The 18,717-nt window shown below is 48.7% G+C and overlaps 3 protein-coding genes across 4 annotated transcripts; 2 read left to right on the plus strand and 1 right to left on the minus strand.

The window, feature by feature from the left end:
- Positions 1-74: 74 nt before the first annotated feature.
- LOC136762744 (cyclic GMP-AMP synthase) lies at positions 75-8,340 on the plus strand. Its single transcript, XM_066716302.1, has 7 exons — positions 75-1,113; positions 3,863-4,124; positions 4,562-4,809; positions 5,000-5,225; positions 5,665-5,856; positions 6,354-6,475; positions 7,763-8,340. Exons 2-7 carry the CDS (start codon positions 3,872-3,874, stop codon positions 8,249-8,251), a joined length of 1,530 nt encoding a protein of 509 aa, XP_066572399.1. The 5' UTR covers positions 75-1,113; positions 3,863-3,871; the 3' UTR covers positions 8,252-8,340.
- A 958-nt stretch (positions 8,341-9,298) lies between these two features.
- On the plus strand, positions 9,299-12,117 carry rpl11 (ribosomal protein L11). 2 transcript variants are annotated; one of them, XM_066717172.1, is made up of 6 exons: positions 9,299-9,436; positions 10,645-10,795; positions 10,906-11,012; positions 11,272-11,403; positions 11,547-11,657; positions 12,009-12,117. In XM_066717172.1, exons 1-6 carry the CDS (start codon positions 9,431-9,433, stop codon positions 12,036-12,038), a joined length of 537 nt encoding a protein of 178 aa, XP_066573269.1. In that variant the 5' UTR covers positions 9,299-9,430; the 3' UTR covers positions 12,039-12,117. The 2 variants fall into 2 exon arrangements, with proteins under 2 accessions (XP_066573269.1, XP_066573268.1); XM_066717171.1 differs by lacking the exon at positions 9,299-9,436 and adding an exon at positions 9,746-9,844.
- Positions 12,118-12,405: 288 nt separating this feature from the next.
- klhl43 (kelch-like family member 43) lies at positions 12,406-17,989 on the minus strand. The gene is made up of 4 exons (XM_066717173.1): positions 17,694-17,989; positions 14,951-15,875; positions 14,201-14,694; positions 12,406-14,084 (listed from the first exon to the last, which is right to left on the minus strand). Exons 2-4 carry the CDS (start codon positions 15,707-15,709, stop codon positions 13,307-13,309), a joined length of 2,031 nt encoding a protein of 676 aa, XP_066573270.1. The 5' UTR covers positions 15,710-15,875; positions 17,694-17,989; the 3' UTR covers positions 12,406-13,306.
- Positions 17,990-18,717: the final 728 nt, after the last annotated feature.

The raw sequence follows: 18,717 nt of genomic DNA on the forward strand, positions 1-18,717 counted from the left end.
GTTTTGGGTAGGGTTGTTCAGAAGCTGTATTGGAAAGCTGGTTTTCAAATGGCAGGAGTGAAAACCATGTCAGTTTCCAAAAAGCACGGTTGCAGATAATAGCTCAGCAACTGACTATAATAAAGAGAAACTGCCAAGGCATTGTGCAGAAGGTCAGTTTCAAGTCTGGTGCACAATTGCAGCCTGGTGATCCAAAGCTGCCATGGTGCTAGGTAGTGAAGAGGCCAGGGAGGGTGGAGACATGCTGACGGGTAGGGCTAGTGTTCGTGTCCAATGATGAATTGTAATGGGTATTTTGTCCCAGTTGTGATCCTTGAAAAGCTAAAGCTCCGGGGGGACAGCCACCCCACACTCATGCTCTGAAACAGAAACATGAGCCCACAGGAAACCAGAGATAGTGTTGCTCTTGGGGGTGGAGGTAGATATCCTGTACCAATTGCATGCCTCTGCCCCAAATAAGGTCTGCATCTGCCACGGTGGGTTGTGTATCAGTCTAATAAAGTACAGGGCTGTAGGAAACCTGCACCAATCACAATGCTGCCCCCAATAAAGCAAAGGGCAGTGTAGCTCAGTGTCAGCCTCACACACAACTGCTCTCACAGGAGCCTTTGAGGAAGGTCTTACTGAAAAACTGAGACTGTCCAACTGTGTAGCTGTAGTGACTGGTTTTATAACTACGGAGTGAGAAATACAAAATGTTTTTTAAATTTTGGTGTGTTGTGTCTCCATGGTTCTTGTTACATGTTTTTTTGGGGGGTAGAAACAGTTTGAGATTGCTGATGCCTTCTGTTGATCAATTAATTTGTTTGTTTCGTTTTCCCAAAAGTCGGAGGCGGAAGCCAGTTCTCATTGGATTGACTGGATCTTCCTGTTCAAACAACACAGAGTGTCAGAGACACACCCTAGGGGCGAGCGTGCATACATACACACTGTTACAGCCCCTTTTTCATGCTGTGATTTCATTCCAGGGAAACAGAAACCAGCAGATGAAAATTTGCTCATAGCTCAGTTCTGGGAACAGACATGCAAACAAACATCAACTGATTAAGTCACCACAACTGTTTGGCGCTTTCCCTGACTGGGCTGGAGAGAGAAAGGCGGTTCGACACACAGGTGAGTGTAGTTTCCCTTTTGTGCATTCGCTGCAGCTTGACTTCTGGATTGTGTTTGCAGTGTGTGGAAAGTAGCAGCTCTTAGACTGGTTAGCAGGTTTGAGCTGATTAGGGAAATGCACATAGAAGTGCCACAGTGTTTCGTGGCCGTTGTCAGTGAGTCACAGCTGGTCTGCAGGTATCTGTGACCCACGTTATTTGCAGTTGCAGCAGCCACTGTACTAGACAAACGTGCAAATCCAAACTCTTACTTTTACAGTCCCCACAGTGCTGAGTTTGAAACTATCTGATAACTTTAGAAAACAGTCAGTCCTGTACGGAGCACTGTTGCTTTTGGCTTGAGTTATGAGCCGTGGGGGTCAGGGCTATGTAAGGCACTGTGGATTTCACTGGAGGCAGCTGCTGTATATTCACTCGATTCTCCCTGGCTACCCTTTCGGTGGGCTATTGTGGGGTGTGATGCACAAGGGAAGGTAGAGCAATAAAACTGTGCTGTGATGTGTTTTGTTTTCTGTATCTGTTTTATTGTGTGTAGTATTTTACATTACATATAAAATCAATTCAATTTTTAATACTTATGATTAAAAACTTTTAAAATCAATTCTTAAAATCACTTAAAATTTTTAAAATCTTTGTGATTTAATGAAAAACAAAATAATTAACTTCAAATAAACATGTGCACAAAACAACAAAACAAACGTGATTAAAGCAAAAATGCTCACCAACATAAAAGTCAAATACATTGAAATTAACTGAAAATGCATTGGACAAAATAAAGAAACAATTAAAAAGGTAAAAATAAAAAACAAACAAAAAAGGTCCAATGCATTTAAAATTAAATCCAAAACGGACAATGTATTTGACAAAAAAATATAACAAAACTAAACCAAAAAACCCCTAAACAATTAGTGATTTAAAAACAACTAAATCTTTAAAAACAGTTAAGATTCATTTTAAAATTGTTTTAAAAACAATCATCCATAAAATAATTAAAAGATCTTGGACTCGGGCTCCAGCAGGGGGAACTGACCGTCCCCGGAGGTGGGTCCCATCATGGGATCCTGAGCTCCCCCAGATCTTGTATGTGCCAGTTCTTATAGGCTTCCTCCTTGCCCCTCTGATGGACCTCCAGATTGACGTAGTCCCTCACGAGCACCATGCCCCTCCGCGCGATGACAATCGGGTCCAGCTCCTGCTTATTGAATAGACAGATGTTCCGTCCCTCCCACAGGGCCTGCTTCACTGCGCAGACGACACGCCACCAGCACCTCAGGGTGGAAGATGTTAGTCCCCTGGTAGGACCGTACAGGATCTGCTGGGCGGGCGCCCGCGCAGGAACGGCAAACCTGTGGAGGAACTATTTTTTTAATTGAATTTAGTATTTTTCGTTTCATAAGATAATAACAATTCGATTTTTTTAATACTTATGATTAAAATCTTTAAAATCAATCCTTAAAATCACTTAAAATTTTTAAAATCTGTGATTTAACAAGGAACAAAACAATTAACTTAAAAATAAATGTGCCCAAAACAACAAAACAAACGTGATATAAGCAAAAACTGCTCACCAACAAAAAAGGTCAAATACATTGAAAATAACTGAAAATGCATTGAACAAAATAAAAAAACAATTAAAAAAGTAAAAATAAAAAACAAACAAAAAAGGTCCAATGCATTTTAAATTAAACCCAAAACGGTCAATGTATTTGACAACAGAATATAACAAAACTATACCAAAAACCCTAAACAATGTGATTTAAAAGCAACTAAATCTTTAAAAACAATTAAGATTCGTTTTTAAAATCTTTTTAAAAACAATCATCCATAAAATCTTTAAAAGATCTTGGACTCGGGCTCCAGCAGGGGGAACTGACCGTCCCCGGAGGTGGGTCCCATCATGGGATCCTGAGCTCCCCCAGATCTTGTATACGCCAGTTCTTATAGGCTTCCTCCTTGCCCCTCTGGTGGACCTCCAGATTGACATAGTCTCTTACGAACACCATGCCCCTCCGCGCGATGACAATCGGGTCCAGCTCCTGCTTGTTGAACAAACAGATGTTCCGTCCCTCCCACAGTGCCTGCTTCACTGCGCAGACGACACGCCACCAGCACCTCAGGGTGGATGTTGAGATTCCCCTGGCCGGACCGTACAGGATCTGCTGGGCGGTCGCCCGCGCAGGAACGGCAAACCTGTGGAGGAACGGAGAAAACAGGAGCCAGACCCTGTGGGCGGAGGGGCACTCACTAAAGATGTGAGCCTCCGTCTCCTTCCCCAGGCAACCCTTATAGGGGCAGGTGTCATAAGGAGCTATGCCCCTTCTGTGCATGAACACTCGGGTGGGGAGACACCGACTCACAGCCATCCAGGAGACATCTTTCTGCGTATTCGTGAGGCAAACGTGCGTAGCGTTAGCCCAGATAAACCGGCAGGTTTCGGGAGGGAAATCTTCTATCCGGCTGGTCTCCTGGGCAGATCTCATCTGACTACAGATGGTCTTGTAATCCCAGGAGGCCAGCATGACTTTATGGAGGCCTACTTCGAGCGCAAAGGCTCGGAGCGCCCTGTAGAACGGCGGGGGATCCCACGAGTGCGGCCTGGTGTTATCCATGGCGCAGAGGCCGAATGGTCTCAGGCTGCTGGCAAAATAAAAGCGGTTCATGAAACTCACTTTCTTGCCAGCAGCCTGGATGTTCTTGACCACATAGGCCAGCCCCTGCAATGTGTTTTGTTTTCTGTATCTGGGTGAAAGATAGAGAGAATGTCAGCACCCAGGAAAATGGAGTCCCCACGGGGCAGGCAGCGTAGGATGACGCAGCCCAGCCCAGCGTCCCAGGACTCCCCCGTCAGGAAGAGAGCAGCCAGGACCCTGCTGGAGAGAGGTGCCTCTACCCCTCCTGCCTCCCTAGAGCTCAGCCTCATTCCTGAGGTCAGTGAGCGGGCAGAGCTTGCAAAGGAAGAGGAGGAGAACTTCCCAGCCCCCCAGCCACCCATTGGGACTAAATTGCAGGATGGTGAGTTGAGGGGGGGGGTGGTGTCTGTTTTAACTCTGCCAAGCTGAGAGTTCTGACTGGGTAAGGACATCAGCAGGATTTCAAATGAGAGGAGATGAAGAGTGAAAAACATCTCCTGTGAGTCTCAGGGTAGAACAAAATAAAAACAAAGACTTAGTTAGTGCACCCTGCTGTGATTTGCTGCACACAAATAGTTGTTTGATGTTAATTAAAACATTTTTTCTGTGGTGCATATTACTGTGTGTGTGTACTATGCTTTCTTTGCAAATGAGTCCCATATATGCTTGGTGCCAGAAATCTTCCAATCCGCAGTGCAGGTGAGAGCAGGCTGAACTCGCACCCCTCCCTGCCTTGGTACTGAGTGAATTCCCGTTCATCCCAGTGAGGTGGCGCAGCAGCTGTGGAGATTGAGCTGTGTCTCTCTTGCTCTGCCCCAGGGTCTGACCCGCAGCCCTTGGACCTGGGGCCACACTGTGAGAACTGGGAGCTGACCCCTGAGCTGAGCCGCAGGGTGCGAGAGACGGCAAACAGCTTGCCCCTGCAGCGCGAGGACACACAGTCGGCCTCCAAGCTCGTCAACCACCTGTTGAGTGAACTCATGAGCTTCCTGAAGGAGAACAAGGAGCAGCCTTTCTTCCAGGAGGCAAAGAGGATGGGCAGCGGCAGCTACTATGAGCTTGTCAAGGTAATGCCTGATCCTGGCACTGACTGCTTTGCCCCAGAGCTGTTTTGTGAGTTAAGAAATGTTTACATTGAATTTATCCTACTTTTGAAATCCCCCCACAGGACAGGTCAGGGGTTTGGAATGTCAATGTGGAGGTGAGAGTGTATCCCTAACTCTCCCTCCTCTTTCTCTTCCTTCTTTACTGCTCCAGATCTCTAACCCCAACGAGTTTGACGTGATGTTGCTGCTGCCAACACCGCGGCTGCAGTGGGAGGAGCTCAAGGGGCACAACGGGCTCTTCTACCACGTCTCTGTGGAGCGGCCCACCCGCATGTCGATTCGCCACTTCCTGCTGGAGGATGGCAAAACTGTGTCGGCCACAAACATCCTACAGGAGGCACGCGACCTAGTGAAGAAGTTCATCAGGACCTACACGGGTCAGTGGTTCCTGGTGACACAGTCAATATGCTATAACAATTATTACTTGATTAAATACCAACAGGCTGCAATTCATGTAGTGACACCATTAAGCTATGAAAGGAGCCAAGATTCCAAGTTACCAGGTTAGAAAAGTAGCTGAGAGAGAAAGCTCAAGCTGGGCTGCAAAACAGCAGACTCAACCATTTCTAAACAAAAATAAAGTTGCTGTTTTAATTGTTGGTCTTTGAGGAGTTGAAGGGTGAAAATGTGTTCATCCCAACAAATCTCAAAGTGACGGCTGTAGAGACTTTGCTCCAGTTGCAGACCTGGATGACTAAACGTGTGTGTGTGTGTATGTGTATGTCAAAGGCCCTTGCCCCCATGTCCGCTGGACCATTCAGAGGAAGAAGGCCAGTTCTCCCGCAGTGACGTTGGAGCTGTAGTGCGGGGGACCAGGGGGGCCGATCTCCCTGGATGTGGTGCCTGCACTGGAGGTGCCTCCCTCGCAGGGCTGGCCAGAAGCCGCATTGGAGGGGATGCCGGTGCAGAACTGGCTGGGCAAGAAGGCAAGACGCAACTTCGCCAAGCAGGCTTTCTACTTCGTGCCTAAGCAACCAAGTGGCCGAGGGCTCAGCGATCATGATAAGGGTGAGGGGGGGCACTGGGGCGGATAAGCAAAGCCAGGGCTTTCACTCAGAGTCTTACCCCACAGACTCACAGGGCCTTCAGGTTTCAGTTTTACGTATATCCATTGCTCCATTAAGTTAATTATCTTAATTGGTCCTTCATTTGCACTAGAATTTGCATTATGGTGGTTTGTTTACAGTGTTTAGTGACTGCTGGTGATTTAATGTCTGTGAGGAAGAGCAGCTGGGACTGAAGTTAGGGATCAACTTTTTTTGGTGGTCTTGGACCAACTTTTCAGGCTGTGTGTGGGGCAGCAGTGTAGGCTGCAGAATTGACTGTGAAATGTGTGTGCATGGGCTACTCTTGCTTGGGTCAGTACTGAGTTATCTGAATCCTTTAACATAGACGCATAACTTACCCAACAATTATCTTTTCATTAATATGACTTTATTCCAGTGTTTCATGCACCCCAACACGTAACTGTAATTTGAACAGTGTATGTGGGCCCTGTGTTGCAGAGAGCTGGCGGATCTCGTTCTCACACACCGAGAAGGAGATGATCTGTAACCACGACAGCAACAAGACCTGCTGCGAGAGCTACGCTCGGAACTGCTGCCCGTCCCTCAGTCTGCCCGTGGAAGTGTTTATTCAATATATGCAATTCAAATTACTTTTGCATTTATTTATTTATACTTGTTTTTAAATATATTGATCTTTATCATTATGCCATTATATTTATGTATGTATATCGACTTAGATAAAAGTCTATTAGTATTATTATCAATAAATAAAATCACTATAGCTATCATAGCATTACACACCTGTCTTACTCAAAGATTGATTGACTGCAATTAATTTGCCAGACAGTAGATGGCAGTGCAAAGACATATATCCAAAAGTGGCAGAAAGTTACTACTAAAATGTACTATATTTAACTTATGAGCCTAAAGATAATAAAAGCCCTGATAATAAAAATATAATAGTTTTTGAGAAATATAGACATACTTTGTTGCTTTCGTTTTAGGTCTACATTTTAAAAACCCTGCAAACTGAACCACTCAACTGGAAACAACTAAATATAATACAGCAAAATAAGATAATCATTTATCCAACACAAGAGGTGTTCTTTCACATAATTAGATATATATTGGGATGAAACATGTAATACAAATTTTATAACTAGGCTTACCTTTTTGTGTAACCGTCAGCATCCCAGAATGATAAAACCAGTAACATTAGTATTATGATTATGTATTATTGGTGGTGAACAATAATATTAGCCTAAAAGTATATAGCCACTGTTTCATCTAGAAGAAATCTGTTAGATTGAAAAATTGAAACTTCCCTCTTCTCCTTTTCTGTTGTAATAAATAATTAATACATATATTTGATTTATTATTTTTATCATTATATAATGGATACTTTTGATGTATATAACCCCCAAGTGAATGGTAGTGCATTTAAGAAAGCTCTTCAGAATGTCCTGCAGGTCAGGCCTACCACACAAGGTGACAGGGTAAATGTGTGTGTGTAAATGTGGGGGGTTCTGGGGAATGATCTCTGAAGTGGGGGGGTGGAGAGAATGAAGTTTCAACTGGGGGCTGTCGCTGCTGCCGTGATGTTACCTGAGTCTCCGTATGATCTGTGATTTTAACAAGTGATTTTATCCACATCTTACTTCAAAAAGTGCGAGGGAAGATTTGCCCGACTTCAAAAAGTGGGGGGGACTCATAAATTACGCCCATGGTGTGATTTCAGATGACATACGCCACTTTTTACTAAGCTGTAAATAAAATATATTATAAGGATACCCACCAATTATTATACAAGGAACAGCCACACTTGAGTAGCTTTAATTTCATACAATGTTGTCCTGTGAACATGAAAATTAAGACAATATTTAGTTTTTAAATGTACTGTATAAATATTAATCTCCTTCTCCCCTTCCCTCAGAAAGCGCTGTCTGCGAGTGTTGAAGTTTGTGGTGGAGCGCCTGCTGCAGTGCTACCCCCAGGAGCTGGCACCGTTCTGCTGCTACCACGCCAAGACAGTCTTCCTGGCCACCCGTGTGCTGGGGCTGCTGTCCGACCTGGAGCACCATGCTCTGACCGGGTGCCTCCCCCACTTCTTCATCACCTCCTGCAACCTGTTTGCTCCCCCTGCCTTCCACCGCCGCGCCCTGGTCTTCCTTCAGGGGAAGTTGATGGAGCAGAGGAAGCTGGGGCTGCCCCTCTTGCAGCAGCCCGCCCCCCCCTCGCCTCTGCCCTCTGACCCCAGCCCAGCCCCCCCAGCCCCCCCAGCCCCCCCAGCCCCCCCAGCCACACTCCTCCCCTCCTCCTCCTGCCTCCCTTTCTCCGTCTGCCTCGGGATGCTGAGTGCACTGCTGGCCCTCCTGTGGGCAGTAGTGATTCTGTAGGGCAACGTGTCTTAAAATTAGTGAGTTTCCCTTTGTAAAAGCTGTAATGAAAAACCCCAATGTGAAATAAAATCATACATGCATTAGAACCTTTTATTATTCTGTTTTGAATTGTTCTATATATACTAGCATATCTGCAGTAAAGTATGGACATTTGTGGGATGTGGGATCTCCTTGAGACGGGACTATGGAACAGATCCATGCACACACACACACACACTACCTAGAAATGGAAAAATAGTAACTCTAACACACACATAACATTTCCTAAGAAATTATGGATTTAGGTCTCTGTGTAGTAGTATAATCAGATTTTAAGTTGCTATGTATCACGGTAAAAACTTTGTAAACTGTAGTATATCTCTGGTATGACAAAAACATGTTACATTTATTGCCGTGTACCATGGTAACATCACAGTTAAAAGTAGTTTGATGTACTGTGGTAACAACATAGTAAAATGTGTGCTGAACTGTGGAAAATAAACACAACACCACACTACATTTTATCATAATTGACCATGTTTTAAATGATACATTTACCATTGATGTTTACTATGAATTAACCTTTTTTTACAATGCTTTTTACCATAGATTTACCAAAGGTTTACCATATTGTTACCATAGTACACTACACTACATTTCACAAATTTTAACCATAATTTCACCGTGGTAAAGCATTGGTAAAAAATCTTACTGTATTTTTATCACAGTAAACCACACTGCAGTCTTGTAGGGGACAAAAGTGTCACAGCCTCATATTTTGCCCCTGGTCTAATATGACATGTCTTGTTCCCTTATGGCATTTTCATGCAGCCGTCACCCCTCTTAGTCTTTTCTTTATTGATCTCATATTTGCACATTATACGTGACGTGTATACAATCATTTAAGATAAAAAAACAGCTTAAATACTATGTTCATTATATGATTTTTAATACTAATATTACACGGCGTATATTTTAAAACATGAAGGGGGAAAAAGCATAAGTGAAAAGATAATTAATGGAATCTAGTAATGTTAAGAGATGTATTAATTAGCCGATATCAACCCCTCCCTGTTGTGCTCGCACCACCTGGAACTAATATAATTGGACAAGCGGGTCGACACGGAGCTGCACAGGCGGACACTGCAGCTTAAAAGCCGGCGCCGGAAGTCTGTCGCTCTCTTCTAGTGCTCCAACATGGCGGTGAGTAGCGTTTCTCGGCCGAAGATGGCGGAGTTGGTCTGTCTGATCTATTGCAATCCACTGCCATCGGCGTCTAACAGCTGCGCTGGCGGCCAGGCGAAGTTGATTCAGGGGCGCGGCCGGCCTGGACAGTGGGGATCCGTGTATTTGTGTGCGCCAGCGAGAGGACGGCTTTATTGATTTACCTGTGAAGACCCGGGACCCCTCTCGGTGTCGTCTCCCTCCGCGGCTCCGTGCCTGTGCGCACATTAGCGGTGTAGAAGAGCGGGGCCTGTCCGGGGGCGCTTTGACGATTGATCCGGACTGTCGCGGATGTGTACACGCATGTTCTCTGTACTGCACACTGATGTTGCTGCCAGATGGCGGTTGGCTGTTTGTGTCGTTGCGGGGGTCAGGGCACATGCCATGGTGAGACTTTCCCTCCGGACCCCTTCATGTGTGGCGGCGAATACGTGGGGCCCGTGGAGAGCTGAGGCGCTGCTCACCGGTCCCAGGATGGTTAGATCTGCCGTGTGTGGGTTTACTGTTGATCTCGGCTGGGCCTAGTGACCGGGCCCTGCCTGTCCTACTTCGGTACCAGTAATAACTTTACAATCCAGGCCTTCACGTAGTTCGCAGTGGTAACTGGGTCGAGTTCTGGATTGGGTCGCGTTACTTGTTCATCCGGGTTTTAAACTCGACGATTGAGGCCTCACGGTAGGTCTGAGTGGGACGGCACGCTGCAGTCACGCCTGGAAAGGTGATTGGTTTGGGCACTACGTGTGACACTTCAGTCAGTCCAGCTTCCACAGCCGTCTGGTTTTGCTTATAAACGTACTGACCCATTATAAATGTCTATGCTAGCAGCTGTTGTGGTGTTGGTGCCTGCTTTCTTTAGTGCTTGGTGATGTTACCTCCATCTCCTGTCATCTCCGAGCTGCTCAAATACTAACTTCTGATTGAATGGGATGTTACTGTTACCTTTTAATCAGTCTCTTGGGTCATCCACCGTGAAATACCCTGACACTGAAGAATCTTATGCGCATCAAATTCACTGAACGGGAATGAGAAATGGATCCCCAACCAGGCCAAGCGGTCTGGTCAGAGGCAGTGTTTATTCTGTGCAGTGTGTTAATGGTAGACTCGGGTCATCCTCCGGTTTCCCTCAGTGTAGTGTAATAACACCCTCTCTCAGGACGGTGTTTTAAACCTCTTCTCTCCCCCCTCAGGAACAGGGTGAGAAGAAGGAGAACCCAATGCGTGAGCTGCGGATCCGCAAGCTGTGCCTGAACATCTGTGTGGGTGAGAGCGGTGACAGGCTGACCCGTGCTGCCAAGGTGCTGGAGCAGCTGACCGGACAGACGCCCGTCTTCTCCAAGGGTAAGTGAGTGCTCTCTGACCCTTGTGCACAACCTTACCCTCTCGCCTCACTGGCACAATCTGAAGCTCACCCTGGACCCCCCCCCCCCTCTCTTTCTCCCCTCCCTCAGCCCGTTACACTGTGCGTTCATTCGGGATCCGCAGGAATGAGAAGATCGCAGTGCACTGCACCGTACGTGGTGCCAAAGCCGAGGAGATCCTGGAGAAGGGCCTCAAGGTGAGTGGGGAATTACTGCAGGGCCAGGGGAGGGGGCCTTAACAGTCTGATCTTGTCTAGCTGGTGGAGGGGCTGCTGGATTTCCTGTGCTGTAGGTGAATGAGCAGAGGGAGACTGAGACTAAACCGAGGGGCTAGAGAAGGAAATGCAACTAAAATGGAAATGGCAGGAGATGGGGCAGCCCCTTGGAGTGCATGTCATTAGGTGTGGAGGCCTGTGCCATGCAGTGGTCTAACCTGTCTCCTGGCTGCCTGTCCAGGTGCGCGAGTACGAGCTGAGGAAGAACAACTTCTCGGACACGGGCAACTTCGGCTTTGGCATCCAGGAGCACATCGACCTGGGCATCAAGTATGACCCCAGCATCGGTATCTACGGCCTGGACTTCTACGTGGTGAGTATCTACACAACAGTGTACTGGAGATGCATCCTGTGCTGTGCATAGTAATATACAATGGTGAGGTGTAGACTGCATGTACTGTACAGGAGTGAGTTCTAACTGTTCTGTCCACCTCCCTCTCTCCTGCTGTGGCTCAGGTTCTGGGCAGGCCCGGGTTCAGCATTGCAGACAAAAAGCAGAAGACTGGTCGTATTGGCGCCAAGCACCGCATCAGCAAGGAGGAGGCCATGCGCTGGTTCCAGCAGAAGGTAAGGGGTGGTGCACGGTCATACTCTGGCACACAGATGCACACTGGTGGTCTCTAAGCCACTGTTTTATGTATGAGGGGGGTGGTGTGGTTCTCAGCCCTGGTCCTGGACAACTACTCTGCAGTATTAATTTTAATCTCTAAGTTAGTGGTGATATCTCCTCGTTCTTTTCCGGCATGCTAGCTTAGAGCAGGGCTGGGCAACTCCAGGGACTGGTTTAGAGCTGGAAAGCCCACATCATTGGGGCTCTGCAGGCTTGCCAGTGCATCAAGTTCTGCTGCCCTCTGTGTTCACCAATGTACCCCCAGCTCCTGGTGTTAATCTATTCTCTTGCTCTCTTCCCTTCTGCAGTATGATGGCATCATCCTCCCGGGCAAGTGAGAAGGATGCTGCAGACTCCGCCGCTGTCTCAGTTTGTAAAAAATGCAAAATGACAATAAAAAAAATACAAAAGCCAAAATGACTGACTGTCTTTGGGTGGGAGTCGGGGTTCAGGTGTGAGGGGAGGAGGGTGTGCACTACAGAAGTATTTTATCATGGCAAGGTGAATGCAGTAGGGAGCAGTGTACTCTCTGATTACTGCAGTGTAATGTGAGCAGCACTGAAACTCTGGGAACTGTATGTCTTGGTGTGTGGAAGGATGGTAAAACTGCTGTGTGGGATGTCCATGCTCTTTCCTCTTTTGGCCTGTAAGTCTCCAGGGGACAGTGTGAGAGGGCTCAAGCAAAAGATTGCATCAAAGGCAGAGTAGGGTGTAACTAGGTTTTTATTTTGTGACACAAGGACTCCTCTGCCCTCTCTCCTGTTACACTTTACATCTTTATAGTCAAGCAGGGTCTCTAGCCCTGGAGAGACTGTACAGCAGGGTCTATAACTGGCCCTACAGAGACTGAACACTCTGGGAGGAGGGGGGCTCGGGCTGAGGACCGGAATGGTCAAATGTTAGTCTGAGCTGGGATATGATCTCTTAATCACACGCACACATTCTGTCCTTGGTCTCACTCCCTCCTTTCTGAGCACAGCTGCAGGGCCTCTGGTCTGTCTGGCTGCAGATGGACATGCAGCCCAGCCTGCCTCCTTGCTACTAACACTCCTGTTATGCAGTTCATCACTTTTTTTTTTTTTTTTCCTTCTTCTTCTTCTTCTTCTTCTTCTTCTTCTTCCCCTCTCCTCCCAGACACTCAGACTATAATTTCACTAAGTACTAGTAAATAGTTTGTATCCTCTTCCAGCATGGATCCGCAGGAGGTTTGTCTAATTTGTTGTCCCTGTGACTGGGTCAGTGTGGTTCTTGTTGCCTGATCAGACTAGACTGAGCTTGTCAGTGTTTATTATGCTGTTATACTTCACACCATGAGCTGTGTAACCTTTGTTTTCATTATATAATTTAACTTCAACGGGTTAGCATGTGGATACTGTTAAATATTACCAAAAAGCCTGAACTGACAGTTACAAGCACACACAATCACATCATACAATTAAGTTAAATTTGTACCTACCACATGCATGAATACAGAACTGTAACACTCGCACTCTACCTCACACACACTAACACACTTTCCTCTCTTTTCCTCCAATTTCTCTGCATGTATTCTAATTTTCCCCTCATATCTCTCTCTCTCTCTCTCTCTCTCGTTCTTTTCCAGGGACTACTCCTCCCTGAGTGGCACAGCCTTGTCCTGGTTGTTCCCGACATCTCTCTCCTCCTCTTGCTCTCCGGTCTTATGCGGTGCAGGGGGTGGCGGCTGGGGGGGCAGGGTGAGGGCGCAGCAGGAGACGCCCACGGTGGGCTCAGGCAGCTGCCCCCCAGTGCCCCAGCTGTCACTGTCAGGGTCGTATCGCTGCACGGCTGACTGGTACTTCTTCTCAGCCTCATTCCACCCCCCCACCAGGAACAACCTCCCCCCCAGCGGAGCCAAGCCAGCCGTGCTGACCCCCAGGGACAGGGGGGCGGCGTGGGACCACTGCGCGCTCTCCGGACAATACACCTCCACTTCCAGCACGTCCACCCGCTCCCCCCGGGATCCCAACTGACTGCCCCCTACTACGTACACCCTCCCCCCCAGCAGGGCAGCACAGTGCCAGCCCCGGGGCGTGGCCAGGCTGGGGCAGTCTTCCCAGGCATCAGCAGCAGGGCTGTAGCTGAGGACAGATCTAGAGTATGCCCCCCCGCTGTAGCCGCCTGTCACCAGCAGGGAGCCCGAGGGCAGCGTGGTGGCTGCGTGGCAGCAGCGGGATATAGGCATGGTGGCACGTGGCTGCCAGGCGTTGGCGGATGGTATGTAGCACTCCACTGTGGACAGCACACCGTCTGCGCTGCGCCCCCCAACAGCATACAGACGCCCTTCGCTGGCTGCCAGGCAGAAGTGCGTGCGGCGCTGACTCATCCCAGCCAGGTGCAGCCAGGTGTTGAAGCGAGGGTCATACCTTAGTGAGGAGGGAGGGAGGGAGAGAGAGAGAGAGAGAGAGAGAGAGAGAGATAAGCCCAGCCAGCCCAGCCCAGCATACTAATGCCCAGTCCAGCCCAGCTCTGCCCTGTGTACCTGCAGAAAGTGTTGACAGCGTGCTTGGCCTGGTTGCGTGCGTCGTTCTGGTCCTCCCCCCCAGCCACGTACAGGAAGCCATCCATGGCCGCCACACTCTGGTTGAAACTCTTGGCAGGAAGCTGGGTGAGGGCGCGCCAGGCCGGGGGCGGGTCCCCTTCCTCCACAACTCTGCCCACCTCACAGCACATGACCTCCCGGCTCAGTGCGCGCTCGGTCAGCGAGGGCCGGCCCCCCACCACGGCCAGCACACTGCGGCCGGCGCGGACACGAGTGCGAGGGCCCTGTAGTGCATTCTGCTGGTGTGGAAGTAGGTGGTAGTTCATGGCGTCCACCAGCAAGCGATGGCAGACTGGGTCCAGCATCATGCGCGGCTCGGCCTGCACCTCACTGACCAGCTGAGCTGCTGGGATGGTCTCCAGCCGCACCAGGGCCAGCAGCTCCCCAGCATGGCGCGTCCGCCGCTCGTCGAATTCCAGCCAGCGGAGAGCGATCTGTGGGGGTAGAGGGGTTGTTGTGAGTTTGTGTGTCTCTCCTCATGTCCCAGTGCAGTACTGTCAATCACTCTTTCGGTCAGTGTGTCAGTTTCGTAGTGCCAATTAGTCCCTGTCAGAGTGACGATCAGTCTACACTCAGTGTAGTGGTCAGTGTGCATGTAGGTCGGTCTCAGTCTGTGTCTGTCAGCGTGGTGGCCAGTTCAGCAGTGCCAGTCAGTCTCCCCGTCAGCACAGTGGGTCGGTCAGTGTGTACCTGGAAGGCGGTGACCTCAGAGGGCAGCTGCAACCGGTCATCCTGCAGGAAGGTGCAGATCTGCTCCAGGGTGAGCTGGGTGAAGGGTGGGGTGCGGGAGAACTCTGCAAAATGCCGCAGCAGGAAGGAACGTGCTGCTTCGCGCACAGCCGCCAGCCCGTAGGCCCCGCCCATGTTCCACACATACACGCAGGTGGGCAGACTCAGCTCCTGCAGCAGGAAGTCCACGCACATCTGCAGCAGCTGCGGCACCTGCAGGAGCTTGGCAGCCGCCACTGTGCAGCCGATGGTGTACAGTGACAGGTGTGCGCGGCCCAGGTAGGCGAAGGTGATGACAGTGGCCAGGCCAAGGGGCGAGAGGGACGGCAGCTCCACCCGCCGCAGCTCCGGGTCCTTCTCCAGCAGCTGGCGGAGGTACTGGCTGCAGGATGCCACCACCAGCCGGTGCACGTCAAAGCTCTTGGTCTTGGTGGCCAGCTCCAGGTCGGTGAGGAAGCGCTCCTGCCGCATGCGGCTCAGCTCCTCCAGCATGGCAGCGCTGTGCTCTGGACGGCTCATCTCACGGCCCAGCCCAGACGCCAGCCCTAAGCCCGGGTCTGGCAGCAGCCCGTTCAGCTGGTTCAGCTGCTCAATGTCCAGCGCCGCCTCCTCGATCTTCTCGTCGCCATTGCCCCCCAGCACCACCACCCCCTCCTCCCCCCCCGTGCCCGGCTCCACTGTCAGCTTCTTCTGACGAGCTACCTTTCTCTTAGGGGCCATGGCTGACTGACTGACTGATAGATACACTGTCTGACCCCTTCTATATATCTCTCTGTCTCTGTCTCTGTCTCTCTGTCTGTCCTCCTTTCACACTGTAGGGCAGAGTGACTGGTAGGCCCAGTGCACAGACAGAGGGGTCTCTCCTAGGAGAAGCAACACACAGCACCTGTGGAAAGACACAGAATTATTATTATTATTATTATTATTATTATTATTATTATTATTATTATTATTATATTAATAATGGATTTTAAAGTGTCTTAAAGATACTTTGTCTGCATGTGACAGTAGTTTGTGTATGATATATTATTGAGTATGTGATATGTTTATAGTATTGCGCAAGTGAGTATCGGTGACAGTGTAGCAGGTAGGTTAGTTTCCATGACACTGTGCCTGGACAAACCTCCGTAGAGACAGAATCTGGGACAGGGACAGAGCCAGGACTGGGGAGGGGCGAGGGGTGTCACTGTGACACTTGAGACGCCCCCGAATAAACCCCCCGCCATATCATCTCTGTCTGTGTGACACAACAGATCACATTACACTAACAGCAGCTGCACCCTCTTTAGCTGCACTGACACTCTTACACACTGACAAACACACTCACAAACTGACACACACACACACACTCTGAAACACATACATGCTCACATTCACTCACGCAGACTGAAATACACACAGGCACATGCACTTGAACACACACTCACACTGTGCTATTTTAAACAGAGAAAGGGGTAGATGCAGAAGGAGGAGGGGAAAAGTAAGATAGGAGAAGAGGAGAAGGGAAGGGGAATTAGAGAGGGAGGAGGGGAGATGGATAGGAGCAGGGGAAGAAATAGAGAAGGGATAGGAAATTAGAGAAGAGAGAGATTGACGAGGGGAGAAAGTACGAGAGAGAGGGGGAAAGGGAAAAAGTAAAAGAAAGGAGAGGTGCCAGAGATGAAGGGAGGGAAAGAGAAGGGGGTGGTCATATCTATTTGCAGTCCTACAGCTGTTGGGTTGCTGTGCGGCAGTTCTGCAGACTCACTCACAGCTGAGACCACAAACCCCAACACAGCCCAGGACAGTCTAATATGAGCACAGCCACACTACAGATGCTCACAATACAGATTATTACATTATGAGGACTGCAAATCCCCAGATTATCTCTGATAGTCTCCTCTTGTTCTGCACTCTCTGTCTCTGTCTGTCATGTCACATGCTTCCTGTCTCTCTTCATCCCTCTTTTATCTCTCTGTCTCTTTGCCCCTATGACCCATTTCCCTCTCTGCATCTGTTTCTAACACTCAGTTTAACCCTCTATTTTCCTATCCCCCTCTCAAATTCAAATTCAAATTGCTTTATTGGCATGACAGTTTTACATTAGTATATATATATATATATATATATATATATATATGTAACAATGTAACAATATTTAAACATTACAGGAAATACATGTATTTATATATCACTCCCCACCCTCCACCCTCATACAACACAAATGCAAACAGAACATGTTCCCTTCTCCCTCCCTTTCCCTCCCTCTCTGCCTCTCTCCTTCTCTCCCTGTCAGGGTGATGACATGCTCAGTGTCAGAGACCTACAGTCCTGTGGTTGTATGTTAAGTATGTATGTGTGTTTCTGCATGTGTTTTGGATTCAGACACAAAACTGTCCCACTGTGGACTCAGAGCTGTCCAGTGTTGCTGTGCTCCATCTCTCCTTGCTCAGTCTCAGCCCCATGGTAAACACTGCACACGGGAGGCACACGTGACAGAGCACACAGACTGCAGAGATAGAGACGGGGGGGGGAACCTTCGAGATACAGAGAGAGCTGGAGTGAGAGGGACAGTGAAATACAGAAATAAAGAGAAGTTGGAAGAATGAGATTGATGTGATAAAGAGAGAAAAGGGCAAAGAAAGAAAAAAGAGAGAAGTTGAGATAGGGGAGAATGACAGTCACGCACACAGACACACACTGACAGACTGATCACATGCTTTACCTCTCTTCGTCTCTCCCCTCTCTGTTTTTCTTGTCCTCCTCCTTTCTTCTCTTCTCGTATTTAATTTTTCCTCTAACTGTTCCCCTCAAAGCTCTATGCTGTCCTCCAGCTCTCTGTCTTTCACCTCACTCGTTTGTCTTTCTTTTTCTTTACGTCTCCCTCTTTCTTTCAAACTCAAGCTCTCTCTCTCTCTCACTCTGTGTCTCTGCCTCTGTCCCTGTCCCTCTGTCTGTCTGTCTGTCTGTCTATGTGCGTGTTTGTTTGCTGAGGCTGTCAGTGTGAGAGTGAGGCTGGGCTGAGGGGTATGCAATGTGACTGCTCCCCCCCCACCCCACCCCCCTCCTGCCTCAAATACCGTCCCTGTACAGTCAGCTGGTCCCCTGCTCCCCCCATCACAGCCCAGAGAGAGAGGTGGCAGGGGGAGGGGGAGTGAGAGAGAGATTATTTCTCTGGGTGTGTGGACAGGTCAGTCAGTGTTTCTCGGGGGTATACAGGTCAATCAGTGTTTCTCATGGGGGTGTGGGTTGGTCAATGAGCCATGGCTTCCACAACCAGTCCAGACCCTGTTCTATATTGGGTATAGTCAACTGGACTAAAACAGGGACTTCAACACAACACTTTGTTCAGTAGTGTAGTGTATTTAGTGTATTCGACTGCACTGTGGATTGGGCTACACTACACTACCCTGCAGTCAGCAGAGCCTGATTTAGAAGCTGGTCTCACCTCACCCTGAGGGATGTGGGGTAATTAAGGCCCCTGGGTTATTTTTACTCCCCTGCGGAGCTGGGGGAGGGGCAGTTATTTCCTGAGTGGGTCCTTATCAAAAGTAGGACCCTCTATCCCTCTCTGGTTCTCTCTTTCGATCTCTCTCTCTACTCCTTCTCTGTCTTTTTCTCTCTGTGCTGAGACACAAACACGCACAGACAGGCAGGCCATTTCTCTGATACAGACATACAGTGGAAAAACACAGGCCAATGCATACACAACGTGTTGACGTACATTAGTATATATGGTTGTTACTCAA

The sequence above is a fragment of the Amia ocellicauda genome, chromosome 11 (assembly GCF_036373705.1).
Source record: "Amia ocellicauda isolate fAmiCal2 chromosome 11, fAmiCal2.hap1, whole genome shotgun sequence".
In the NCBI taxonomy this organism is placed as follows: domain Eukaryota; kingdom Metazoa; phylum Chordata; class Actinopteri; order Amiiformes; family Amiidae; genus Amia; species Amia ocellicauda.

Bases quoted from the DNA above. Each gene is read 5' to 3' on its own strand.
- LOC136762744 (XM_066716302.1), top strand. From the start codon at position 3,872: ATGTCAGCACCCAGGAAAATGGAGTCCCCACGGGGCAGGCAGCGTAGG. The intron at 5,857-6,353 runs GTGAGGGGGGGC...CCTGTGTTGCAG, and splicing joins GCTCAGCGATCATGATAAGG to AGAGCTGGCGGATCTCGTTC. The intron at 6,476-7,762 runs GTGTTTATTCAA...ACTGTATAAATA, and splicing joins CCCTCAGTCTGCCCGTGGAA to TTAATCTCCTTCTCCCCTTC.
- rpl11 (XM_066717171.1), top strand. From the start codon at position 9,749: ATGTGTACACGCATGTTCTCTGTACTGCACACTGATGTTGCTGCCAGA. The intron at 10,796-10,905 runs GTAAGTGAGTGC...CCCCTCCCTCAG, and splicing joins GACGCCCGTCTTCTCCAAGG to CCCGTTACACTGTGCGTTCA. The intron at 11,658-12,008 runs GTAAGGGGTGGT...TCCCTTCTGCAG, and splicing joins TGCGCTGGTTCCAGCAGAAG to TATGATGGCATCATCCTCCC.
- klhl43 (XM_066717173.1), bottom strand. From the start codon at position 15,709: ATGGCCCCTAAGAGAAAGGTAGCTCGTCAGAAGAAGCTGACAGTGGAG. The intron at 14,695-14,950 runs GTACACACTGAC...CTACCCCCACAG, and splicing joins CTGAGGTCACCGCCTTCCAG to ATCGCTCTCCGCTGGCTGGA. The intron at 14,085-14,200 runs GTACACAGGGCA...CTCCTCACTAAG, and splicing joins GCTGTCAACACTTTCTGCAG to GTATGACCCTCGCTTCAACA.